Source organism: Heloderma suspectum, chromosome 1, assembly GCF_057233095.1.
Source record: "Heloderma suspectum isolate Gila_16-S chromosome 1, 16-S_ref, whole genome shotgun sequence".
Taxonomy (NCBI): domain Eukaryota; kingdom Metazoa; phylum Chordata; class Lepidosauria; order Squamata; family Helodermatidae; genus Heloderma; species Heloderma suspectum.
Window position 1 is genome coordinate 246,075,111 of NC_139458.1, and position 22,306 is coordinate 246,097,416.

The 22,306-nt window shown below is 42.0% G+C and overlaps 1 protein-coding gene across 6 annotated transcripts in view; it reads left to right on the top strand.

Moving 5' to 3' along the window:
- Nucleotides 1-22,306, top strand: part of COMMD1 (copper metabolism domain containing 1) — a 100,872-nt gene that overhangs the window by 36,532 nt on the left and 42,034 nt on the right. The window contains exon 3 of one of the 6 annotated variants that reach the window (XM_084822906.1): nt 20,482-20,568. The exons of 4 other annotated variants lie outside the window; for them this stretch is intronic. In XM_084822906.1, the coding sequence (XP_084679032.1) occupies nt 20,482-20,568 (87 nt within the window). Of the gene's footprint in view, nt 1-20,481; nt 20,663-22,306 lie in introns of those variants that run through there. One more of the 6 variants, XM_084822926.1, reaches the window with a different exon arrangement.

Consider the following 22,306-nt stretch of genomic DNA (forward strand, 5'->3'; position numbering starts at 1 on the left):
TATTAGAGGGAACAGTTATGTAATAGGATAAAGTAAACTGTGAACAACAAAAACAAAATAAAAAATAATAAAAGGTCAAGGCTCACACAGCTCAAGGAGAAGTGGAACAAAACTGATTTATTATCCTGAACATAGTTTAAACAGAGTGTACTATGTAAGTGGTTATTTTTCTCTACATTCTTTCTGTGCTGTATTCTCAAACACTGTGCAAAAAGAAAATGTATATTAACAGTATAAAGTTGTAAGCAAGATCACTTTTAATATTTTCTATTGCCACTTACCACCCAGCAGCATCTTCCTGAACCACTTCCTTAGTCCCCAGCTGGGTTCACCTGCAGTATCTGAGCCTAGCTGAAAGATGTGATGGGTGTGGGAACAGATACACAGACTAGGTAGATAAGCTGTAGCTGGGGAGGTTTTAGTCTCTCCTTCCTTCATGGAGGGAGCAATCCTATAGCTACTAGGCAACAGCTAGACGTCCATAGGATATGTTGTTTTCCGGGAACCAACCTTGGAGCCTGTGATCCAAGGTTGGTTCCTGCAGAACCGACCTCCCACCACTTCCATACTGCCTTTAACCCATGTTCCCCCCTCTTTTGGGACCTGTTACATGATTGTGGGATTGAAAGGACACAGTACTGCTACCTCATATCTAGTTCAGCCCCAAGTTTGGTTCTTATGTTAGACAACCTTGAAATGTCATGTAGTATTCAATAAAGTTTTTAGGAGTCTCACAATGCAATCCTATGCATGTTTACTCAGACATAAGTCCCATTCTATTCAATGAAGCTTGCTCCCAAGTAAGTGAATATGGGACTGCAGCTTCAAAACAATTGGAAGTTGTGAATTATTATAGAAAGGTGCATGTCTGTGAACTTTCCCCTCACTTTTTCATCACCCCTTAGATCAGCACTATTCCTCCCTGCTTCCTTGTCTCCCTTCTGTATTGCTTAATTTCTCAACTAGCCATCTTCTTCTCTACATCCAACCTCTCATTTCTCTTCATCGCTGCCCTCTTCACTCTCCAATATACCCCATCCTTTCTACACCGTCTCACCTCCCTGCCACCCTCCTTCCCAAATATCTTAGTAGGCTCCAGTCATTTGATAGGGCTGCATGCACTGTGCTAAGTAGTTTTCCTAAAGCTTGATGTCCTGGCAGCATTTTTTTTTTTTTGCCTCACCACTGGAAAGATCCAGAATTTTTGCCATGGGCTTGAATTTTCTGTGACACGGCCAATGTACTTTAAAACTCACTTGTGATTGCTTTATACTGTGTTAGCCACATCTGCAGAGTGGGAGGTGGGAACTTAATGGTCAGTTTTTGAAATTTAATTTTGCTGTCAAAAGGACTCTAAAGGAATCACTTTAAGAGAATGAAAATTCAACATTTTCACTCAGCCCCCCATCACTTCCTGGCATATAGAAGGGGAAGAAATGGAAGCAGTGACAGATTTTACTTTCTTGGGCTCCAAGATCACCGCAGACGGTGACTGTAGCCATGAAATTAAAAGACGCTTGCTCCTTGGGAGGAAAGCTATGGCAAACCTAGACAGCATAGTAAGAAGCAGAGACATCACCTTGCCGACAAAGGTCCCTATAATCACAGCTATAGTTTTCCCAGTAGTAATGTATGGCTGTGAGAGCTGGACTATAAGGAAGGCTGAGCGCCGAAGAATGGATGCTTTCGAACTGTGGTGCTGGAGAAGGCTCTTACGAGTTCCCTGGACTGCAAAGAGGTCAAATCAGTCCATCCTAAAGGAAATCAACCCTGAGTGCTCATTGGAAGGACAGATACTGAAGCTCAAATATTTTGGCCACCTAATGTGAAGAGAAAACTCCCTGGAAAAGACCCTGATGCTGGGAAAGATTGAAGGCAAAAGGAGAAGGGGACAGCAGAGGATGAGATGGCTAGATAGCATTACCGATGCAATGAATATGGACTTGAGCACACTCTGGGAGAGAGCGGAGGACAGGAAGGCCTGGCGTGCTATGGTCCATGGGGTCACGAAGAGTCAGACACGACTTAACGACTGAACAACAACAACTGTTCTGCAAATGCCAGTGTCTCAAAAGGTTCCAAGCAAACTGGGTTTTTCATGTTATGTTTAGTAGCAGGCCACGGTAGCCTGACATATCTGACCTTAGGTAAAGTAATGAAGCAAGATAGATCATAATCGCAATATATCATGTTCATATCCAATAAGCCCCCCTTTTAAGATGCCTTTATGCAGCTCAGAGCAGAAGCCTGGAGCGCCTCCAGCAACACCAGACAGGCCGCTTACAAGATCAGCCTCGGATGCCCTTCTCTCTGTCCCATCAGCCAGGACAGCTAGACTGGTGGGGACGAGGGAGAGGGCCTTTTCTGTGGTGGCCCCCACTCTGTGGAACTCCCTCCCTAGGGAACTCCGTCATGCCCCCTCTTTAATGAGCTTCCGTCGTGCATTAAAAACGTGGTTGTTCAGGCAGGCATTTGGGGTGGGTTAGGGTATTTTAGAAAATGTTTTTATTGTAGAATTTTATTGTTTTAAACTGTTTTATTATATGTTGTACATCGCCCAGAGTGGCTGGGTGACCAGCCAGATGGGCGATTAAATAAATAAATAAATAAATAAATGGCTTGAATCATTTGTGGATAATTTTAAATTGTCCATCTCTTACAACCATTATGTATTTAAAGAGCTATAGCTATGTTAAAATGCAATTAAGGTGAATATGTTAAAATGTAATTTTGCTTACAAATATTATTACTGTATAGATTGAATACTTGAAAAACTGTCCTCTACGTTTAGACTTGGGAACATTTTACCATGTGTTCAGTGTTCCATAGACTAGTTGGTTCTTATCTGCATTTATGGTATTCGTTTCTTTTAAATGGAAGGCCTCACTTGAAAATATTATTATTAATATTAACTGGTGAAATTGAATTGGTTAAACATTGTTTCACTACAGCCATTTTCTTAAGTTAGTTATAGATGCTATCCTCTAATACTGTTTCATTCATGGAGGGAGCAATCCTATAGCCGCTAGGCAGCAGCTAGACGTCCATAGGATATGTTGCTTTCCGGGAACCAACCTTGGAGCCTGTGATCCAAGGTTGGTTCCTGCAGAACCGACCTCCCACCACTTCCATACTGCCTCGGAGGCAGCACAGAATAGCTGCATCCTCCGCACTCGCAAGAGGAGCACGGAGCGGCTAAAAAGGGACATAGCTGGAGGCGTTCTGGCCGGGGAGATCATAGCTGCCTGTACAACACATCCTGTGAGTTCTGAGTTCGGAGGCAGCCGCCTATCTAGATAGGATTGCTCCCTTAGCTTCCCAAATCCTTATGTGTAGCAAGGAGTGAATCAAGAACTGTCTCTTTCACAAAAACTAATATTAATTCCAGTTCAGAGTTTTTGTTGAATAATATTTTCAGTAATTGCATTGAATAAATTGAAATATTAGCAAGTAATTTTTGCTAAAGAATTTAAAATATTGCTGTGCAGTCAGTATTTCCTTACTCCCTCCTCATATTGCAAGATAGTTAATTAAAGGTCAACATTTGAACAGAAGAATGCATTATTTTGGGAAGCATGTTCCCAAAATGCACTTATTCATTTCTAGAGGGAAATTGTAATATATGCCATCTTCTGTCAGCAGTGCCCTTCTGCATTCTATATGGGGCAGATATGCCAGTCTCTACAGAAAGGAATATATCGACACAAATCTGACATCAGAAATGGCAATATTCAAAAACCAGTGGCAGAACACTTCAGCCTCCCAGGATACTCTGTCACTGACCTTAAAGTGGGCATTGGAAAGCAATGGAATTTCAAAGGGAGATTAGAGTGAGAAACTGATGAATTAAACCTGTTGATGAATTCTATCACCAGAGGTATGAATTGGGATAAAGGATTTTTATTGGATTACCTGGTGCCAGGATGTTTGTGTTATCAGCAACAACTGCACTGTGAATAACTGCTGTTAATAATGTGGTTCTCACTCTTGGTACTTTCTGCATTTAATTTCCTTCTGACCTCACTGTTTACAGTTCTCCTCTTCTCCCCCCTCCCCTGCCATTATATGTACTGCATATATAGCTGAAACTCTCTGTAATACCCCATTCATCTGATGAAGTGGGCTATAGTCCACAAAAGCTTATGCCAGAATAAATTTGTTAGTATTTAGGGAGCCACAAGACTCTTTGTTGTTTTTGCATTTATCAAGGACGTAAATGAAGGAGTGGAGTGACTTATGTGAGAATTGGTCAGTAGGGGAATGTTCCTATGCCCTTCCTATGCCCACACGTTCCTCCTCAGTAAATGCCATACAAGGTCACTAGGCTTACTGTTCACATCTCTAGAGAAGCAGGAAAGTCAGAAACTTAGCAGATGAAGCTTTTCCATCATTTTATCTTCATGCTGGTATACCCTTAGCCTAAGAAATTTCTTTCTGTTATGAAACTATTAAAGACAGAGGCCCAGTTCAGAGGTACATACCTTAGTTTATTAAGCCCAAGCCTTGTCCTTTGTAGTTGGCCCTTGTGCCACACCTTCCCTTCTCCTCAGTGAATCATGATAAGCCAGGAAGTCTTCAATTAATTATGTTACCATCAACTTGTCCTTCCAACATTGTCACCTGACAGCAGCCATTCTGTCAGTCTGCAGCAGAGGGAGATATGGGAAGCAAGGCCACACCATTGACTTTGCTGAGAGATCAGCTACATTTATCTCCTGTCTCCCTTAAATGTTTCCATTCCAGTCAGTCATTATAAGAACTACTATGTAACTTTAAGAACTGGTGCCTTGAGTGTGTTTGTTTTCCTCTTCCTTCATCCCCTTTTCTTTCTGTGTCACCTCTTTTAAATTATAAACCTGTGCGTAGGGGGTGTCCTATTTTTATTGATCCCATGTAAGGTGCTGTGGGACCCTTTTTGGCTGAAGAGCAGAAAAAAATACTTTAAATTAAGGATGGGAAACATGTGGCCCTCAAGATGTTGGTGGACTGCAGTTCCCACCATCCCCCGCTATTGGCTGTGCTGGTTCAGGCTGATAGGAATTACAGGCAAATAACATCTGGAGGGCCACATGTTTTCCCCCAGTGGTTTAAATAAAACAGTACCAAAGGCTGCATAGGTATGATTTAATATATAGTGTGTCGTTTGGTTCACTGTCCTGCATTATCTGGTCTTTGTGTGTTTTGTGTTGTCTGGCATGGAGTCTGGATTATGTCAGGTTGATTTGTAGTAGCCTGCTATCTGTGGTATTGCTTGGAGGTAGAGAATCTGTAAGAACATCCAACAGATGTGTGTCTGTTAGAAGAGAGTGTTTTGTGAGCTCTTCCTCCTTAGCCGTCATTTTTTACTGGCTCCAGCTGGTGGATCTTAGGGCTTTAGTTTTGTTTTTTGTTTTTTAAAAAAATAGCTCCTACAAACCTGGCCTACCCACCCCTATGTGGAATTTGGAACTGGGATTGCAAAACAGCTCTTATGTTTAGGATAGTGCAAAGGTGTATGCCTCGGACCTTTACTTGAGCTTTATTTGTGGGTTGGTAAATTTACTTAAGCATCTGAGGCAAATAAACAGGGAACACTCTATACATTCTTTAGCAGCTGGAAAAATCGAATATGATGTATCCAAAGAAAATTCAAGGTAGTGGTTATGAGGGGGAACAAGAAGAGAAAGTTAATCCTTCCGGTGCACAGCTGAAATCCTTTTTCTTTCTAGCTTTATACTCAAATTGCAGTCCTTTATTCTGTCACCAAGTCTTCTTCCCAGTCTGTCTCATTAGGTCTAATTAGTAGTTGTACTATTTTCCACTACTGCCCCTTTCCCCAACTTTTTTCAGTTTCCTTTCATCGCTTTTTACTCTTGCCCAGATAATTACTCAGTTCTCCTAAATTACATTTGTTAAAGAAGGGTAGAAATACATTGCATTATAGATAACATTGTAGCTGAAGCTAGTTGTGTTTACCTAGACCTCTGACTCGGGTGAAACTATTTTAACCATCCAAAAACAAACATTTTGTTCTCTTGTATTCATGCAGTCTCCCAACTGGCAACCAATATGCCAATCACATTATCCATTCACCTTGTTATGTGTTCTTAAATATCCTTATTACATTCACTATGCAATGCAGTGCAAAGGCTCTCAACCACCAAGTGTAAAATATGTGTTCTGCTTTCCATGAGTTTAACCCAGAGAGGAATTCTTAACTGTAAGAAGTGAGATCAGCTCACTTCCTAGAGTGAGGTCACTGTGTTTCGCACAGATTTTGTCTACTTGGGGTGCCCTTTCCCAATACTTGAAAACCTTTTCTTATTCAGGGTGAGACCACAGTGTTGGGCATTCTTTGTTTTCATTCTGACCTGGTACATTCATTGAGAAGAATCTGAACTTTGCACAGATGTGCTAAGTCATGGTCTCCATAACAAACATGGGACTGTCCCAACATGTCATCGGTCCAACGCATGTAGCAGGGCATAGTCTAGACTTGTTTTTTTCAACTGGACAGGGTGATGGTGATCTGAAGGTGGGGGACTTTGCTGCTGTCCCTCTGTCATGGTCAGATCATTGCTTGCTGAAGTGTAGACTTGTGGCAGCTTTTCCCCCCTGCAAGGGTGGGGGACCTATTAAGATGGTCTGCCCCTGGAGGACAGTGGATCCAGATGATTTCCAGAGGGCTCTGGGGAGCTTTCTGGCTGATATGGCTGGTTCTCATGTCAAAACCCTGGTTGATCTGTGGAATGCAAAAATGACCCAAGCAGTTGACATGATTGCTCCTGAGCGCCCTCTCCAGAGTAGAGCTTGTACCGCTCCATAGTATACCCCAGAGCTGAGAGCAATGAAACGAAATAGGAGACGGCTTGAGTACAGATGGAGAACTCCTGGTGTGTGCCTACAGTAGGGTATACTTAGGGGCAGTGAGGGCGGCAAAGAACATTTCATTGCTTCCATTCAATTTTCCATATGCCGTCCAGTGGAGCTTTTTAGGGTCATTTGTGGCCTATTACATGCTGGCCATAAGGAGACTGTAGACCCATCTGAGGCTCACTGCAATTTCTTTGCTAGGCACTTCCAGGATAAAATCTCTTGCATCCGCCAGGACTTAGACTCCAGTCTTAAAGCAGGTGAATCTGGTGCGGTGTCCAGAGCACAGGCTTGTCCAGTTTTCTTGGATGAGTTTCAGTTGGTACAGCTTGAGGATGTTGACAAGGTGCTTGGACTGGTTCGTGCATCCACTTCCATATTGGAACCTTGCCCCTCTTGGCTTATAAAAACTGTCAGGGAAGGAACATCTGGCTGGGCCAGAGAGGTGATACATGCCTCCTTGAAGAGAGAGTGGTCCCAGGCCACCTCAGAGAGGCAGTGGCGAGATCACTCCTAAAGAAACCCTCCCTGGACCCGGAAAATCTTAATAATTTTAGGCCAGTGGCAAATGTTCCTTTCCTGGGCAAGTTATTGAGCGGCTGGTTGCCAACCAGCTCCAAACACTCTTGGATGAGACTGATTATCTAGATCCATTTCAGTTGGGGTTCAGGCCAGGTTTTGGCATGGAAACAGCCTTAGTCACCCTGTGACTAATAATCTTTTTGATTGAATGCTTCTCTGTATATGTGCTCTCTTACCTGCAGTGTGAGTTGGTATGACACAGTTTACCACCTCAGTGTGAATTGTCTTGTTTCTCTGGTTAGTTTGCCTGTAAACACAATGGAAATCCTTATCTTTGTAAAGGTAAGCCCTTCAGCCCTTGAGTGCCATATTTTGTCAACTACTTCTAGAATTTGAGGATTTGTTTTAATTTCTTTCCATGGTTTAGTCACCCATTTTCTACTTTGTAGCCAACACCTAGTGCATTGGGATTTGGGGAGACATCTAGCGTTGCATGAACAGACTTCAATTTGTCCAGTGGGACTTCCCTTTCCTCTCCTGCCCCTTCGCCCCCAAATCTGCTTTGAAGGATCTCCCAATCCTCCTAGAGCAGATTTTGGGTTTGTGCAGAAGGCTGCAGTGTGGAGGGGGAATCCATTCCACCAGCAGTCCTCTGGCATATGAGCACAGTTGGATACAAACGTTTACTTTGTTTACCTCTTGGCTTTAAGATTTTACAAGGTAAATATTTTAAAGTTTTATATATAAAACTATTTAAATTCTTAAAACTTGAGAATTTGTGAACCATGTATGTAATATACTATGTGTGAGAGAGGGGTAAAAATTAGGTGTTCAGCATTTGTAAACTTTGTTCCAGCTTGCACACACATACAGTTACAAAGATTTTGATAAAATATTTTTACTCTTTTCTCACATATATATTTCCTCCCTGAGGTTGGAACCCCCTGATTGTTTGTTGATAAATCAACCCGAAAGCAGTGTTTCCCCAAGCCGAGAGTGTCAGGCCAACACTGAAAATCATTCATGGCCCTGAACTTTGATTTGAACCTGGGTCATGACAGAGGCTCTCTTTATATTTCAGTTCACAAGGAAGCAGCTTGGTAAAGAGAGTGCCTGTGTACAAATGTTCATATTATTCTGATCCTATTGTTTCTGTGGAAACATCTTCCCCAGACTGACAGAGCAAATTATGAGATACCTCCCTGGGTCTTCCTTGGTGAATATTGTTGCCTATAGTGAGAAAATATTAGGTAGCATTGAAATAAACCCACACACTGTTGATGGCACTTGTACCATGAACAGCTAGCAGAATCTTCAAAGCAGTGTAATGAGTGTGGATAGTGTGGAAGACACACTCACACTCTCTCACACACACACACACACTTCATACTGTTTGCATAAGAACTGGCAACAGTCAGGTAGTTTGGGTCCAGGTAGCCTGTGATGTGTGCACAAAGGATATTAAAATAGTCCCATATGCTATTTCTCTGGGACCACCGATCTGCGTATTCTGAACGCATCACATATTATGGAGAAAAGCAAGTGTGTTGGGCTTATATATTTGTTGTCTATATTCAACTCATATGAAAGTCGCACAACAAAGAATTTATTTACTTAGAAAAGTCCAGTATAAAACAACAGATAGCGAGTTCCCAAGTGAAGGCAACCAGTAAAGCTTTCCATAGAGACCAGGGCCCTTTTTCATCTTTCCTGTTCCTGACAACTTCCTCCGGCTCCTCTCACTGCTCTGAAGGAGCAGCCTCTTAAACTTCCTGTTACCTATTCCTCCTCTTTACCTAACCTCCTGATTAGGTTTCACTTATTTTAGGCCAACTGGCTCAGGATGTAACCCCACACAGCCAGCCCAACTGCTTTACAGAGAAATAGACCAAGCAGTGTGCTGCAGTGTAAACACAAACCCTGTCAGTGCATTTGTCTCTGACAGTAAATATCCTCCCTTATCACAGCAACAGAGCACAGGCAATGGGGTCCCTTCCGTAATGTATGGAGCAAGTAACCTTGCACTGTTAAGCCAAGTATGAGTTCCAAATGCAAAAATATAACATTTTTGTTCATCCCCCAGAGAGTTTTGGCTATTGGGCAGTATAGAAATGAAATTAATGATGAATGAATGAATGAAAATCTTCCGTGTTCCATCTCAGCTGTACCAGTGAGCTTGCCAACTTTATGTATTTATACCACTTGGGACAGTATATAAATATTGTAAATAAATAAACTACCAGAGTACAGCTGCCTGACTATGGGATGTGAAATACAAGATATTGCAGAAGTGTTTAAAGAAGGCAGTCTAAAAAAAAAATTGCTGCTAATCATTAAGGAGCAGGGAATCCCTGCCTACTGGAGCACAGCTCTTTTAAAAGCTGCAGAAAAACATGGATTCAATACTTTAGGGAAGAAGGGAAGCCCTCTTGTGTCTGTAGTACTTGGGAAAAGGCATAAATCGTATTATATGCCTAAATCCACAATCATGTTAATTTTTATTTATATGGGGCTTTTTTTAGCATACAAGTTCACACAATTTGCAAAGCTCAAAACATACTGGCTGGACTTGAATATTATGCAATATATGTTTGCATCTGAAATAATCTGTTAGAATGTATATGTGTCGTTCTTCTCCTGAACAATTCTTCTTGCATGAACAGGAGGGCTGCTTTCTGAAATCCCTTTCCCCAGGAACGACAAAGGGGAATATTTCTTTGCTTTGTTTTAGGTGCCTTTGTGGCATCAGCAGCAATTACACCAATCTATCCTTAGTTTTCACCTATTTCCTTAGCCCTATTGAGGTATTGCATTCTTCACACAAGAGGAAGCGGTGATGGGGATGGAAACGATGGAGATGAGTCCATCGTTTCCACCCCCAACACCATCCATGAGTTAGAGGACAGTGGGGAGTCTGCTCTATTCATGTAGGCTTCCCATTGCAGACCATCATCCTACAACTTATGGAGGACAAAGAGGATGGCAATAGAGGGGGCAGAGAAATCACAATTGTCCCTGCTTCCTCTCCACCCTCATGTCAAGGAACATATCTTACACTAAAAGAGGGGCAGAGGCCGAAGGTAACCAAGCTGAGGTTAAACCCAGACAAGTTGTTGGTCAGTAGAAAGCCTGATTTGGGGACTGGGATTCAACCTGTTCTGGAAGGGGTTGTGCTCCCCCTAAAGGTTCAGGTCCGTAGCTTGGGGGTGCTCCTTGATCCTATGCTGTTCCTGGAGCTTCAGGTGGCAGCAGTGACAAGGACTGTGTTTGGACAATTCCACTTGGTGCACCAGCTGCAGCCCGTCCTGAATCAGTCTGACTTGGCACCAATTATCCATGCCTTGGTTACATCACATTTCGACTATTGCAATGCACTCTACTTGGGGCTACCCCTGAAGGCTGTCCAGAAACTTCAACTGGTGTAAAATGCAGTAGCTAGGCTGCTAACCAGTGCATAGTATCTGTCTTGAAAGACCCGCAAGGGTGGCCAATTGCTTTCTGGGCACAATTAAGGCGTTGGTTTCAACCTTTAAAGCTCCAAACGGCTTAGGACCTTGGTATCTAAGGGACTACCTGTCTCGCTGTGAACCTGCCCAGGTATTAAGATCTGCAGGAGACACCCTTATGAGGGCACCATTCCCCGCAGAGGCCCATTTGTCAGACACGTGTGAAAGGGCTTTTTCCTGTGTTGGCCCTGAACTATGGAATGTGCCCCCTAAGAATACAATTGGCCCCCGTTCCCTTGGCCTTTTCAAGTATGTTGTTTAAATTATTATTATTATTATTATTTATTAAATTTATTAATCGCTCATCTGGCTGGTCACCCAGCCACTCTGGGCGATGTACAACACACCATAAAACAATTTAAAACAACAAAATTCTAAATGTTTTTAATGTTCTTGTTTTTATTGTTTTAAGGTTTTCTTGTTTCATATGGTTGTATACCGCCTTGATTGCTTTTTTTAGCAGATAAGGTGGTATATAAATATTAATAATAAAATAAATGCTTAACAGTTCTGAAGCAAAGTGTCAAGAATGAAAGTCGGCATACAGACGTCAACAACAACCTGCACAGCGGCTCTATATGCCTGCCATTCTGCTGCCTCATTTTACAGTATAATGTGGGGCTTGACTCTGGAGTAATAGAGCTTTGTGGACAGGTGGCAGCCCTAGTTCTGCCTGTTAACTTTTATGTGATTGTTACACAGCATTGTGCATGCTTCTCTGGTGAGCCAAATGTCATGTTGTATTACCCATGTGGGAAATCGCTTCTTGTACAGAATGCCAAAGGACTTCTTCTGCAAGCCGCTCCTATAAGCAGACATGGCTAGAAAGGCTTGAGATACCAGCTTCTTCCTTCCCATTGCTCTACTCCTTGGAAGGAGGAAGTCATATAAGGCTAGCAGTTTGAAGGGAGAGGTTTAGGGAAGATCAGCCACTAGAGGTAATTACAGAAGGAACAATATGGCCAGACAGTTGAATCTTCTCAACAAGAAGCTGCTTGGTTGCGGGGCAGGGAGTCTGACACAGCTCTCTCCTTCTCAGAAGCACAGGGAAGGGGAGGGAAAACTGGCCCTTCAAGAATTCCATAGAATGCAAGCTGCTATGTATTAGGAGGAAAACTCCCATTAGCACCAGCGGGAGCTTTGATCCCAATGAAAATAGCAGCCTTGGGGGTGGGATTTTTGTTCGGATCATGACAGGGATGCAAACAACTCTCCTTGCTCTCCTGCCACAGTCCTGATTCTCCCCACTACCACCCCATGTGCTGGCTATTTTGGTTTTAAAAAACAGTTGTGCTAAATGCAGTCACATATTTAACATAAAGTACAGCTTGGCCCTCAGGGCTTCTTGTCATACAAATAACATAATATGTAGCTTAGCTCTCCAGAGAAGCTTATATGAGCCATTTTTTCTTGCTTCCAGCCTCCCCAAAGAGTGCGTGTTGCACTAAAAAACGCTGCACATTGCTGGAGTTTACTAACAACCAACTGCATTCCAATGAAATACCATTGTGGCAGAGCTAGTATGTACTTGTCAAATAACTTCAGTAAATGTTAATTGCTAAGATTATAATAAGAAGATTAGGTGAAATAATTCATTCCAGTTGAGAATTTCATGGGTTTTAAAAAATTTATTTAGAAGAGTTTTGTTGTTTGCTTATTTTAACGATAAAGCATTTTTAAATATTTTTGTGGGGCATTAGGATTCCTAATCCTGTTTTTCAGTATTTGCCTTCACTTCCATTATCCATACAGTTTGGCTGTCCAACCATAATTCCTTGAAGCTGTATGACCTGTTTTGGGATATTCACTAGTTAAGAAAATGAAACATATTTTGTCCCGTAGCAAGGAAATATGTATTAAAAAATTAGCTAATACACTGGCTTAGCAAGAAAAGATAAATGCTGTAGCAGATCTGATGTCGGGGATCAGCACCGCTGGGCATTTGCTGAGGGCCATTGGTCCCTCTCCTTGCCTTAAGGCAAGCAGCTACTAGCAGCAGCAGCAGCAAAAAACAAGTCTTGCACCATCAACTGCTGCTGCTGGGCCTGCCATTTACATTTCCCCACAATGCCTCAGGATCCTAAATGGAGTGTTGCTCTCTCTGTTGAGACCTTAGATGCACTGTGGAAATTAAAATGGTGGGTGTAGCAACAATGTTTGCTGACGTGGGACCAACTTTTTGCTGCTGCTAGCACCTGAACGCTTCAAAGTAAGGGGCAGCAATCAGAGCCGCCACTGGCCTTTCCTTTCGTACCGGGGGCGGCGGGAGTGGGCTTCGCTGGCTGTACCAGCCACCTGCTCTGTGGCTGTTCATATCGCTCGGCAGGCACAGCAGGAGCAGCGCCTTCAGCTAAATCAGCCCTTTTGTTGCTGCTAGTGCCAGTGCCCCTCTGCTTTGCTTCAGGTGAGGGAAGGGGAGGTGATTGAAGCCTCCAACCTCGCCTTTTTGGCCAGGAGGGGAGAGATCTTTGCTGGCCTCATTGCCAAAGGCCCCAGTTGAGGAAGCTGCCAAGGGCCTCAACAGATCTGGTGCTGGCCCTGTGCTGTAGCCCAGTGTGATACTTACAATCTCTTTTATACTCTCACTCCCAGTTTGCCTGCATTATTCACTCATTTAATAAGTGACTTTAACCTGGGTGTTGTGGTAGCTGAAGCAGGAATTGAACAATCATCAGAATACTGTCTTAGATGTCTGGCAGGACGTGTAAATTATCATTAAGGGAAAGTCAGTGTCTAATGAGGCTGAACCTAATGAGGCTGGCCCTAGGTTCTTGTCATATCAAGATGGCTTTATTATAATCAGGATGGCTTTGAAAGTTGTTACAGTACAGGCACATGTTATTTACGCAACATCTGACCTTAAATCCACCTCTAAAAGCCAGGCATGACGTGAAGACTTCACTGGGAAGGAAAATTCATATTTGTGAAGTAGCCACCAGGAAGCATTTGGTTCAGGGGTTAGACCAAGTGGACATGAGAGAATGTGTATCTTGATTGTTCAGTCGTTAAGTCGTGTCCAACTCTTCGTGACCCCATGGACCATAGCATGCCAGGCCTTCCTGTCCTCCGCTCTCGTTAAAATCAAAGATATGGAGATGCTGTTGCGCCTCAAAATGTCGTACTATACTACACATAACTAGTTCAAAGAAAAATGGAATGCGCTGAGGAAAGTAAGTCAGGAAGAAAATCAGAGCTTCAGACTGACATTGCACTTTGGCTCAGATCTGAAGTGGAGCCTCGCTTCAGTTCATTTTTCTGAAGCTTCGTATGACTTCCCCATTGACATGAATAGGAAAATTATCAGACATGTATAACACTTTCTGCCAGTACCTCACTTCACTCTTCCTTCAGAAAAAAAAAACATTCAAAAAATGAAATGAAACCACCTTATGCCTTCATGCATCTTTTTAAAGAAATATTGACCAGAACCCCACAGGGTGACAACTCTATCAACCATCTGTTAAAAGTCCAGCTAGATGGTGGTGGGAATACTGCTTAGTTGAAGGGGAGAAGATTCATGGAGGCACTTGTATCTTCTCTGATAGTGGCTTATATCTTGTACATTTGAAATGTTGGCAAAAAACTTTTGAAGAGTGAACCCTACAAAGCTACTCTGGACTGTTTATGGACAACTGTTGGGTTAAGTCTGGGCTGTTTAACCCCCATACAACTTGGGTTGTTAATTGAAAATGAAGTGGCGAGCAGCATGCTCACTTGCTCCTGCATCCCCACCAGTTCCTGGGTAAAACAACCCAGGAATTGGCCGTAACATACAAACTGAGTCAATGTAGCATTCATTCCAATAATTCTAATTTACCCAGAGTTCTAATTTACCCAGTCCCAATTTTCTAGACTCAGTCACAGGTAAGTCATTGATCTCCAATAATCCCAATTTGTTGTTTGTTTTAATTTTAAAGGTCTTCTACATTTTAACTGTATAGTTTTGTGTGAATGCTCCATCAGCTCACTCCTTCCTCATCTCCTTCAGAGCTTCCCTTAGCAATGCTAGTTTAGCTCAGAGGCTGCTGTGGGGTGGGAGGTGGGGTGGGGTGGTAGAAGCCCCAAAGGATCATATTTATACTAAAGTAAGTTCCCATGCTTAATTAGCTCATTGTGTTGTACAAAATGCAGTGTAAGCAGTGATATCTTATTGAATTCCCTTGAGATGGAAATGATAACAGAACGATAGTATCTATTTTTCTCTGTAAGGCTCTGATTTCACTAATGCATTGAGATGTCTAGTTGTTTCATACATTCTTGCATAAAGGTTATATGAGCACAAGTAGAATTTTACAGGTAGTGAGGCTTTCAGTAGAGAACTCTACTACCAATAATATGCTTATAATTTTGGTTTTGTTGGTATTGCCTTTTGGATGTAGCACAAGTGAACAGAAAATATTTTAAAATATAGAAATGGCCATGTCCAACACTCAGTGCCAGTAGTTTGTAAGTAGCTCCGCACTTGAGACAGTAGAACAAGCAACTGCAGATGGAGCATATGACAAAGGATAAAGTGGTTGATGTGGCTGGAATTTTTAATGGAGAGGAAATTAGTCATCAAATTCCATTGAAATTAGTGATGCTGCTAAATCCCGTCCTGTCTTGATAAAACTCTCTGTAAGTACCTCCCTGATGTAAGTTTCATGGTGTTGGTTATTGCTATGAAATAAACAAAAGAAGAGAAGGAGAAATGTGATTCTGAATAAAAACTCTTGATACTGAGGTATCACCCAAGTGAAAAACAGAATTATTGCAATGTGTAGCAGATCTGTTAATTACAGTATGTTTTGTTATAAACACAGCTTACTGTATTTTGCAGAATGATACATCACATCTAAAAACATTGCAGTGCAGTTAACAAAATGTTTCAACATGATAAATACATAAAACCAGAAATTTCTGGGAATGTCCTTACTAGAGTCCGTCGAATGGGGAAGAAATCTCAATGGGTAGTCAGACAAAAGCATTTGAGTATGTGCTTTAATCGTGAATATTCAGAATATGGAATGGACAACAATTGCACGGAATCTAGGGTCTGTCTGGGAAGGCACTTTAATGCATGCCTGATTGGTGCTTAAGTATCCACTTAGAGCTACTAGAAATATCAGAACCTTTATCTGCAAGGCACATTGTGTTGTATGCCAGTGCTACAAAAGCGACAGCCTGTGCAAGACAGATGGAACAATAATGTACTCCTGCTCTGTGTTTCAGTTCTGTTAGCATAATAACCAGTATCAAATGCATAGGTTTGCATCAATATGGATTGCTGTTTTATTGTACTAAAGTTTTCTAGGCGCTGTACAAATATTAAGAAAATAGGTGTCCCTGCCTGCAGGCTTCCAATTTCATAGTACACAAAAGGAAAGAACAGGAAAACAAGCAAATTCAAGCATTCATTCTTCATAAAGTTACATAATGTTCAGTGACTAGATGGAATGGCCACTCAGGAAAACAGTTTTGGGAGAAGAGGAGCAAAATAGCAGCTACTCCTAGAATAGCAGTTAGCCATATTGATTTTAACAAGGAAAAACTTCTCCATTACCTGTGCTTAGGATTGTGACTCTAGGCACCACCTGGATTTCCCCCCACCAGTATTTAAGTAGATGTATGTCAGAGTAGGTAGTTTGCATGATTTCACTAGCAGAATTTAATTTTCTAATTGGAGAATTCCAGTTCCCTAAGATTTTGCAATGAGCTTATTGTTCAGTCTTATCACATGGTGGGAAGATACTTAAGAACCATGTGTAAAAATAATAGCCATGAACAAGGGTCATTGTTCTTGCAGAGTATCCTGCTACCACAAGCAATTTTGTGTATGGGGAGCTGGAATAATACACATCTTTAGACTCAGTCTGTTTCTGAAGATTTCCTAGTAAGATGGTATGTATTTATAAACTGTCACTTTTGCTAACAACTTCCACACGGGTAGCCAAGAAAGTCTGTACCTAACTGCAAGGCTAACACATTTTATTATGACATACACTTTCATGGGCAACACCCCCATTTCATGAGGTGCATAAAATGTTATACTCTGTTGGCATGTATATATGCATGCATGGATATAGAGAAAAAAATGTAAACAGTAACGACAAAATGAATATATTGAGGAAAGTTGTGTACACAAATAAATGCCACTGATCCTTGTACCTGTAGGTAGCATATATCATGTTGAGTGATGAGGAGGTGAATCAGCCCTGATGTTGTGGCTGATATTGTTAGGCCCTGTAATAGTATTAGTGCTAAAGCGGGCAAGGGAAGAGTTACCTTCTTCCTGTTCAATTCCAGGTTGAGGTCTAATGGGTGAGTTGATGGAGCAAGTTCCCATTCATGTTTCCCAGCCATGGAAATCTCATTCCCATTTCAGTCTGAATTGCTGGGAGAATGTAACCCAAAGTACACAGGGTGCTTTCTTATGAAATAAGGGGAGTGATGGAAGAGATTCCAGCTCAGGGACATCTTGGTGAGACTTGGATCCAGGGATAAACAGATCTGTTAGTTTCACTTTCTCTTGCATTCAGATTGTTTAAATCTTGAATTATTTCCATCTCAAATAAGAAATGCGTAAATTTTGGTAAATTCTCATCAAAAACTAAGCAAAATGAAAGTCTTACCCATTTGCAGTCTCCAAATTCAGTAGGTACATGGAGAGGACCATGTTGTGCCAGCCTGCCATACACCTGTTAAATGTTAGGAGCCTGTAAAGAGAGAGAGAGAGGTGGCAATCCTAATTCGGTACCACAAATATGGTTGCACACACAGGGATTTAAACCCTGACTTTTAAGAGCTAAGTGCTCAAAGCCTGGGTGGATACATCTGTCAGTTTCAGTTTGTCCAACCTTCAGATCTTTTAAACCTGAAATTCTTTCCATCCTGAATATGAGGAAATTAGCAAATCTTGGTAAATTCTTATCAAAATTATCAAAAATGAAATGCTCACCCATTCTACTTGGATCAACCCATAAACGAGGGGGGTAGCAGCCTCTTTATGACATTACATCTAAGTTTGAATGTTTATATCACAAACTGGTAGGAAAGCTGAGCCAACAGGATTCAGTTAGTTATAAAATATGTTTTACAATAATGTTATTGTTGTTTTGAAGTGTATAGCTGCTTTGATCTTCCATTGGGAAAGAAAAGTCGAATATAAATTAAGCAAATAAATACATTTTACGTTGGTATAATCACTTGAGCTCAGTAGTAGAGCACATGCTTTACAAGCAAAAGGTTTCAGGTTCAATCTCTGGCATCTCTAGGCAGGACTAGGTAAGACGCCTGTCTAAATCCTTTCAGAGCCACTGCCATTTAGTATGGACAGTACCGAGCTAGATGGACCAGTGGTCTGACTTGGGGCTTCGTACATCACTCTGAATTACTGGAACAGAGTCTGCAATTGGAGAACATTAATAAATGATACTTTGCAAAGCGTGCTGTTAATGACAAATACTTGGAAGCTTGAGAACAAATTTTCCTAACAGAGATCAATTAATCTCATTTCCAAGAGTAGAATTCTAGTTATTTTGCTACTGATTTTGGCTTCTACCTCTGCTAATTTCATTTTGTCCCATGGCAGACAAACCTCAAAGGGCTCATTTAACTGTTCTGTGTAGCAACACGGTCACAGAAAAAAAAACGTGGAACATGATTTTGAGGCCCTTAAGCATAAGGTCTTTCACATGATGGTCATCCAAGTTCTGTGGGTATGTATCTGTGGCACTTGGCATCTGTATGCCCCAGGCATGGGCTGCTAAGGAGGTGCCAAGATAATGATAAGCCAGACCCAGGTTTACTTACAAGGAGCCTTTACTTACAGCACACAGGCATACCCAGTGGTTGGATCAGACAGCTTCTCTGAACCCAGAGCCATGGGGTAAAATGGGTTTTATACCATACATGTTAGCAGTGAGGCAACATGACAGCAGCAAGCGTTAATTAGCATTTATCTGCAACTTGCCAAGCGTAGGCCAACAGTGCTTGTTCAGAAGGAAAACAGTCAGAACTTTCCCAGCACAGACACCTGCAGCTTTAAGGCAAACAAGCTTCACTTCTCAGGCACATGCTAGGCCCTGATAAGATACTAGCCTTCATTAGCATGGAATGTGCTGAGGCCGCGCTATCAACTTTTCACTCATCTCACATGCTCAGAGGCCTACTAACAAGGAAATTGTACTTATAATGAACCTAAGCAAAGCATTATGGATCTCTAGGCCCCTCTGAAATTACAGGTGACTCGGTTACAGGCCTGGGGTCAATACAGAATTGTGAACTACAGAACCAAAATGTTTTTTTCTTGATGAAGAACAGTGGCTGGGACCTAGAAAGGCACATGTGCACATACAGAGCACAGCCATGTGTGCCACGGAGTGATGGCCAGTTTTTCCCTCTGCCAGCTGCCCCTCATATCTCATGGGGGCTGCTGCTGTAATTGGGGTGCTGAAATGCCCTGAGCACACTTGGCAGATTATGCACACTGCTTTGGATCCTGGGCAGTATTTGTATTAATTGCAGTTTTAGTGGCATCAGCAGTAGAAGTCATGCTTGCCAGGCAGGAAGTAGCTTTTGTCCTACAGCAAGTGCCTGTTCCAGTGGTGCATGTTCTCCACTCCTCCCCCCCCCCGCCCCCAGCCCTCTTTCTCATGTGGAAGTGGAGCCTTATGCTAGTAAATGAGAATGTCAGCTTCAGACGAGAAGGAATCAAGGGGGTGGGCAGTGGGACCTGGATTGGGAAGCCATACATAGAGATGTAAAAATTCCGGAAATTTTGAGGCCATGGAAAAAATCATTTGGAAATGGAAAAATAAGCAATACTTGTTTTTTTAGTGCTCGTTACAGATCCAAAGTCACTTTGTTGCTTTAGGACATCCTTCCCCAACCTGGTGCTCTCCAGATATTTTGGACTTCAGCTTCCATGAGCCTCAGGCAGCATGGCCAATGGTCAGGAATGCTGGGCATTGTAGTCCAAAACATCCGGAAGGCACCAGGTTGGGGAAGGCTGCTTTAGGAACAATAAAGCAGCCTTTCTGTTCCTAAAGTTATTTTATGTATGACTTAGTTTGCTCATAAAATTATCATTATATTTTAAAATGTTAAAAAGTAAAGTCAGTAAATTTGTAATTATTGTTTGAATAGACTAGAAGTACATTACATTACTGCTTCAGCATCAGAAACGCAGGACACTATAGAACAAAATCCAAACTGTCAAGAATGCACATTTACTGTCAAGAATGCACAGTTGTGACTCTACTCACATGTTGGGAAACTGAGCATAACTGTCTATCAGTAAAATTTACTTTAGATCAATAATTTTAATAAGGAATGAAAGAAATAACTATGCTGGGAATCTTACAGAGAGGATTAAAAATGTTTTTCCCCTCGGCTTCATTATTTTCTGATATTTTACATCTCTAGTCTTTCTAAAAAGTGTTCTTATTACATAGATTTTAGAAATCATTTGTGAGGGAGTAAAGTCTGGGTAACAATATATAAATACTTTGTCTTAAATTCTAAAAGAGAATATTTCATAATCCAAAGCTGTTCAATTTTTTGAAAAAGTCCTTGGAAAAAAATGGGGGAAAAAAACATTTTTTTTCCAATTTTTTTCCAGGCCTTCACATCTCTAGCCTTACATACCATCAAGAGGCTAGAGGCTAGACTAAAATGCAGCTATCTGGGAGTTCTTCACCGAGACCTGGTAAGCTGTTAGAGTAATCAAGTTACTCTATATGCCAACAGTGGCTATCGGCCTGTCTGATAAATGCTGACCATGCAAGCACAAAAGCAAGACATCAGATTGAAATACATCTCATTATTAATTATGAATGGAGTACACATTTCAGGATAAGGCTGCCTGACTTGTAAGAAAACCGAGTACTACAAGCAGGGAAGATGCATATTGTGAACCCATTATTTGCAAACTTCATCAGCATGTCTCCTGCCTGCCTGCCTGCCTGCCTGCCTGCCTGCCTGCCTTTCTTTCTTTCTTTCTTTCTTTTAGTTTGATCTGGCAGGCAAAGAATTTTCTGTATTGCAAGGCCTTCACTGCACCTGCCAGGATTATATACTTAAAATGTTGCTGCTGCTTTTGTTGGGATTTAATTTTAGGCTGAGATTTTTCATTGGTTTATCTAATTGGTTTTTATTGAACTGTATTTATCATAGCTTTATTTTTGTGTACACCATTTTGGACATTCCTGGTAGAAAACAAGATAATAAATCTAATAAAACAAGTGAAGGCTTGTGGAAAAAGATTGTATTTGTGTAAGAATGCACGCCCAAATGTGTATCTAAGAGGAAATATTCACTCTGCACTGCATTGCTTTCAATGGAATATGTGCTTGGATGAATATTTGAGTGCAGATTCCATTGGAAGCAATCCAGTGCAAGTAGACCATCTGCTCTCAGATGTGCATTGGCATATGCATCCTACTTACTCTGGGTTCACTTCCAGGGAGGCAGTTGAACTTTGATGGACATCCTCCAAGACCAATTCCACTTCTCTCTCCCCTGGCCCACTCCCCTGGTCCTTTGAGTGGTAGTCCATTTTCTGCCACCACTTGGCAGACTCTCCTCTTAACCAACAGCTCTGTGGATCAGGCGGGCAAGAGGATCCAAGCAGCAGCCATCCTGTCTGGCACCTCCACCATCCCTCACTTTTAAGCTCCAAGGGCTCCAGGTTGTAGTGCAATGGGGCGCAGCACTTCAGGTCCCCGGGCCAAATCCAGCCCTTCCGGGTTCCCCCAGATGCCCATATCTCCTTCCCCTTTCCCCCAACCACTGATTGTTCGGTGGTTTCCCAGCTTTTGTGCAGTTCTTTCTCCATTCCAAAAGGTTGAGATGCCCCCTCTAAGGCTGAGTTACTGGCAGGAAGAGCTGTAAGCTACAAGATGCTGGTATTTTTGGCCCCGCCCCTTTGGCATTTTGCCCCACTTATCACTGCAGCCCAGCACCTGAGAGCTTCTCTGAATGGAAATTCAGGCCTCTGGCTGAAAGAAGTTTGACTCCCCTGCTGTAGGGAATCAAGTTTCAGACCACTTGCAGCTCTTTAGCTCAGCTGCCAACCCCAACGAGCTGTGGTGTCACACCTGCACAATTACACTCATGATTTCAGTGTCCATTGGCATCATGATGGTAGCAGGCACGCACAACCTTCCATCGATGCAGGCAAGTTATTTTTGGTTTTAAATCATGATTTCTCCCCAAATCTCAGTGTTCCCTCCAGTATGTCGAAAACCGCTCCTGGCATGTCCCCCCTCCGCCCCGACACACATAATTTCATGCCCATTGTGTCTACATGTATCCCATTTACTCTGCATTCAATTCTGGACTAAACTTTGTTTTTGGAATTTTTTTCAAATGAGAAGTGGTTTATAAATATTGCTAATAAATAAATAATAGAAAAAATTAATGCAGAACATCCTGTTTGAAACTGG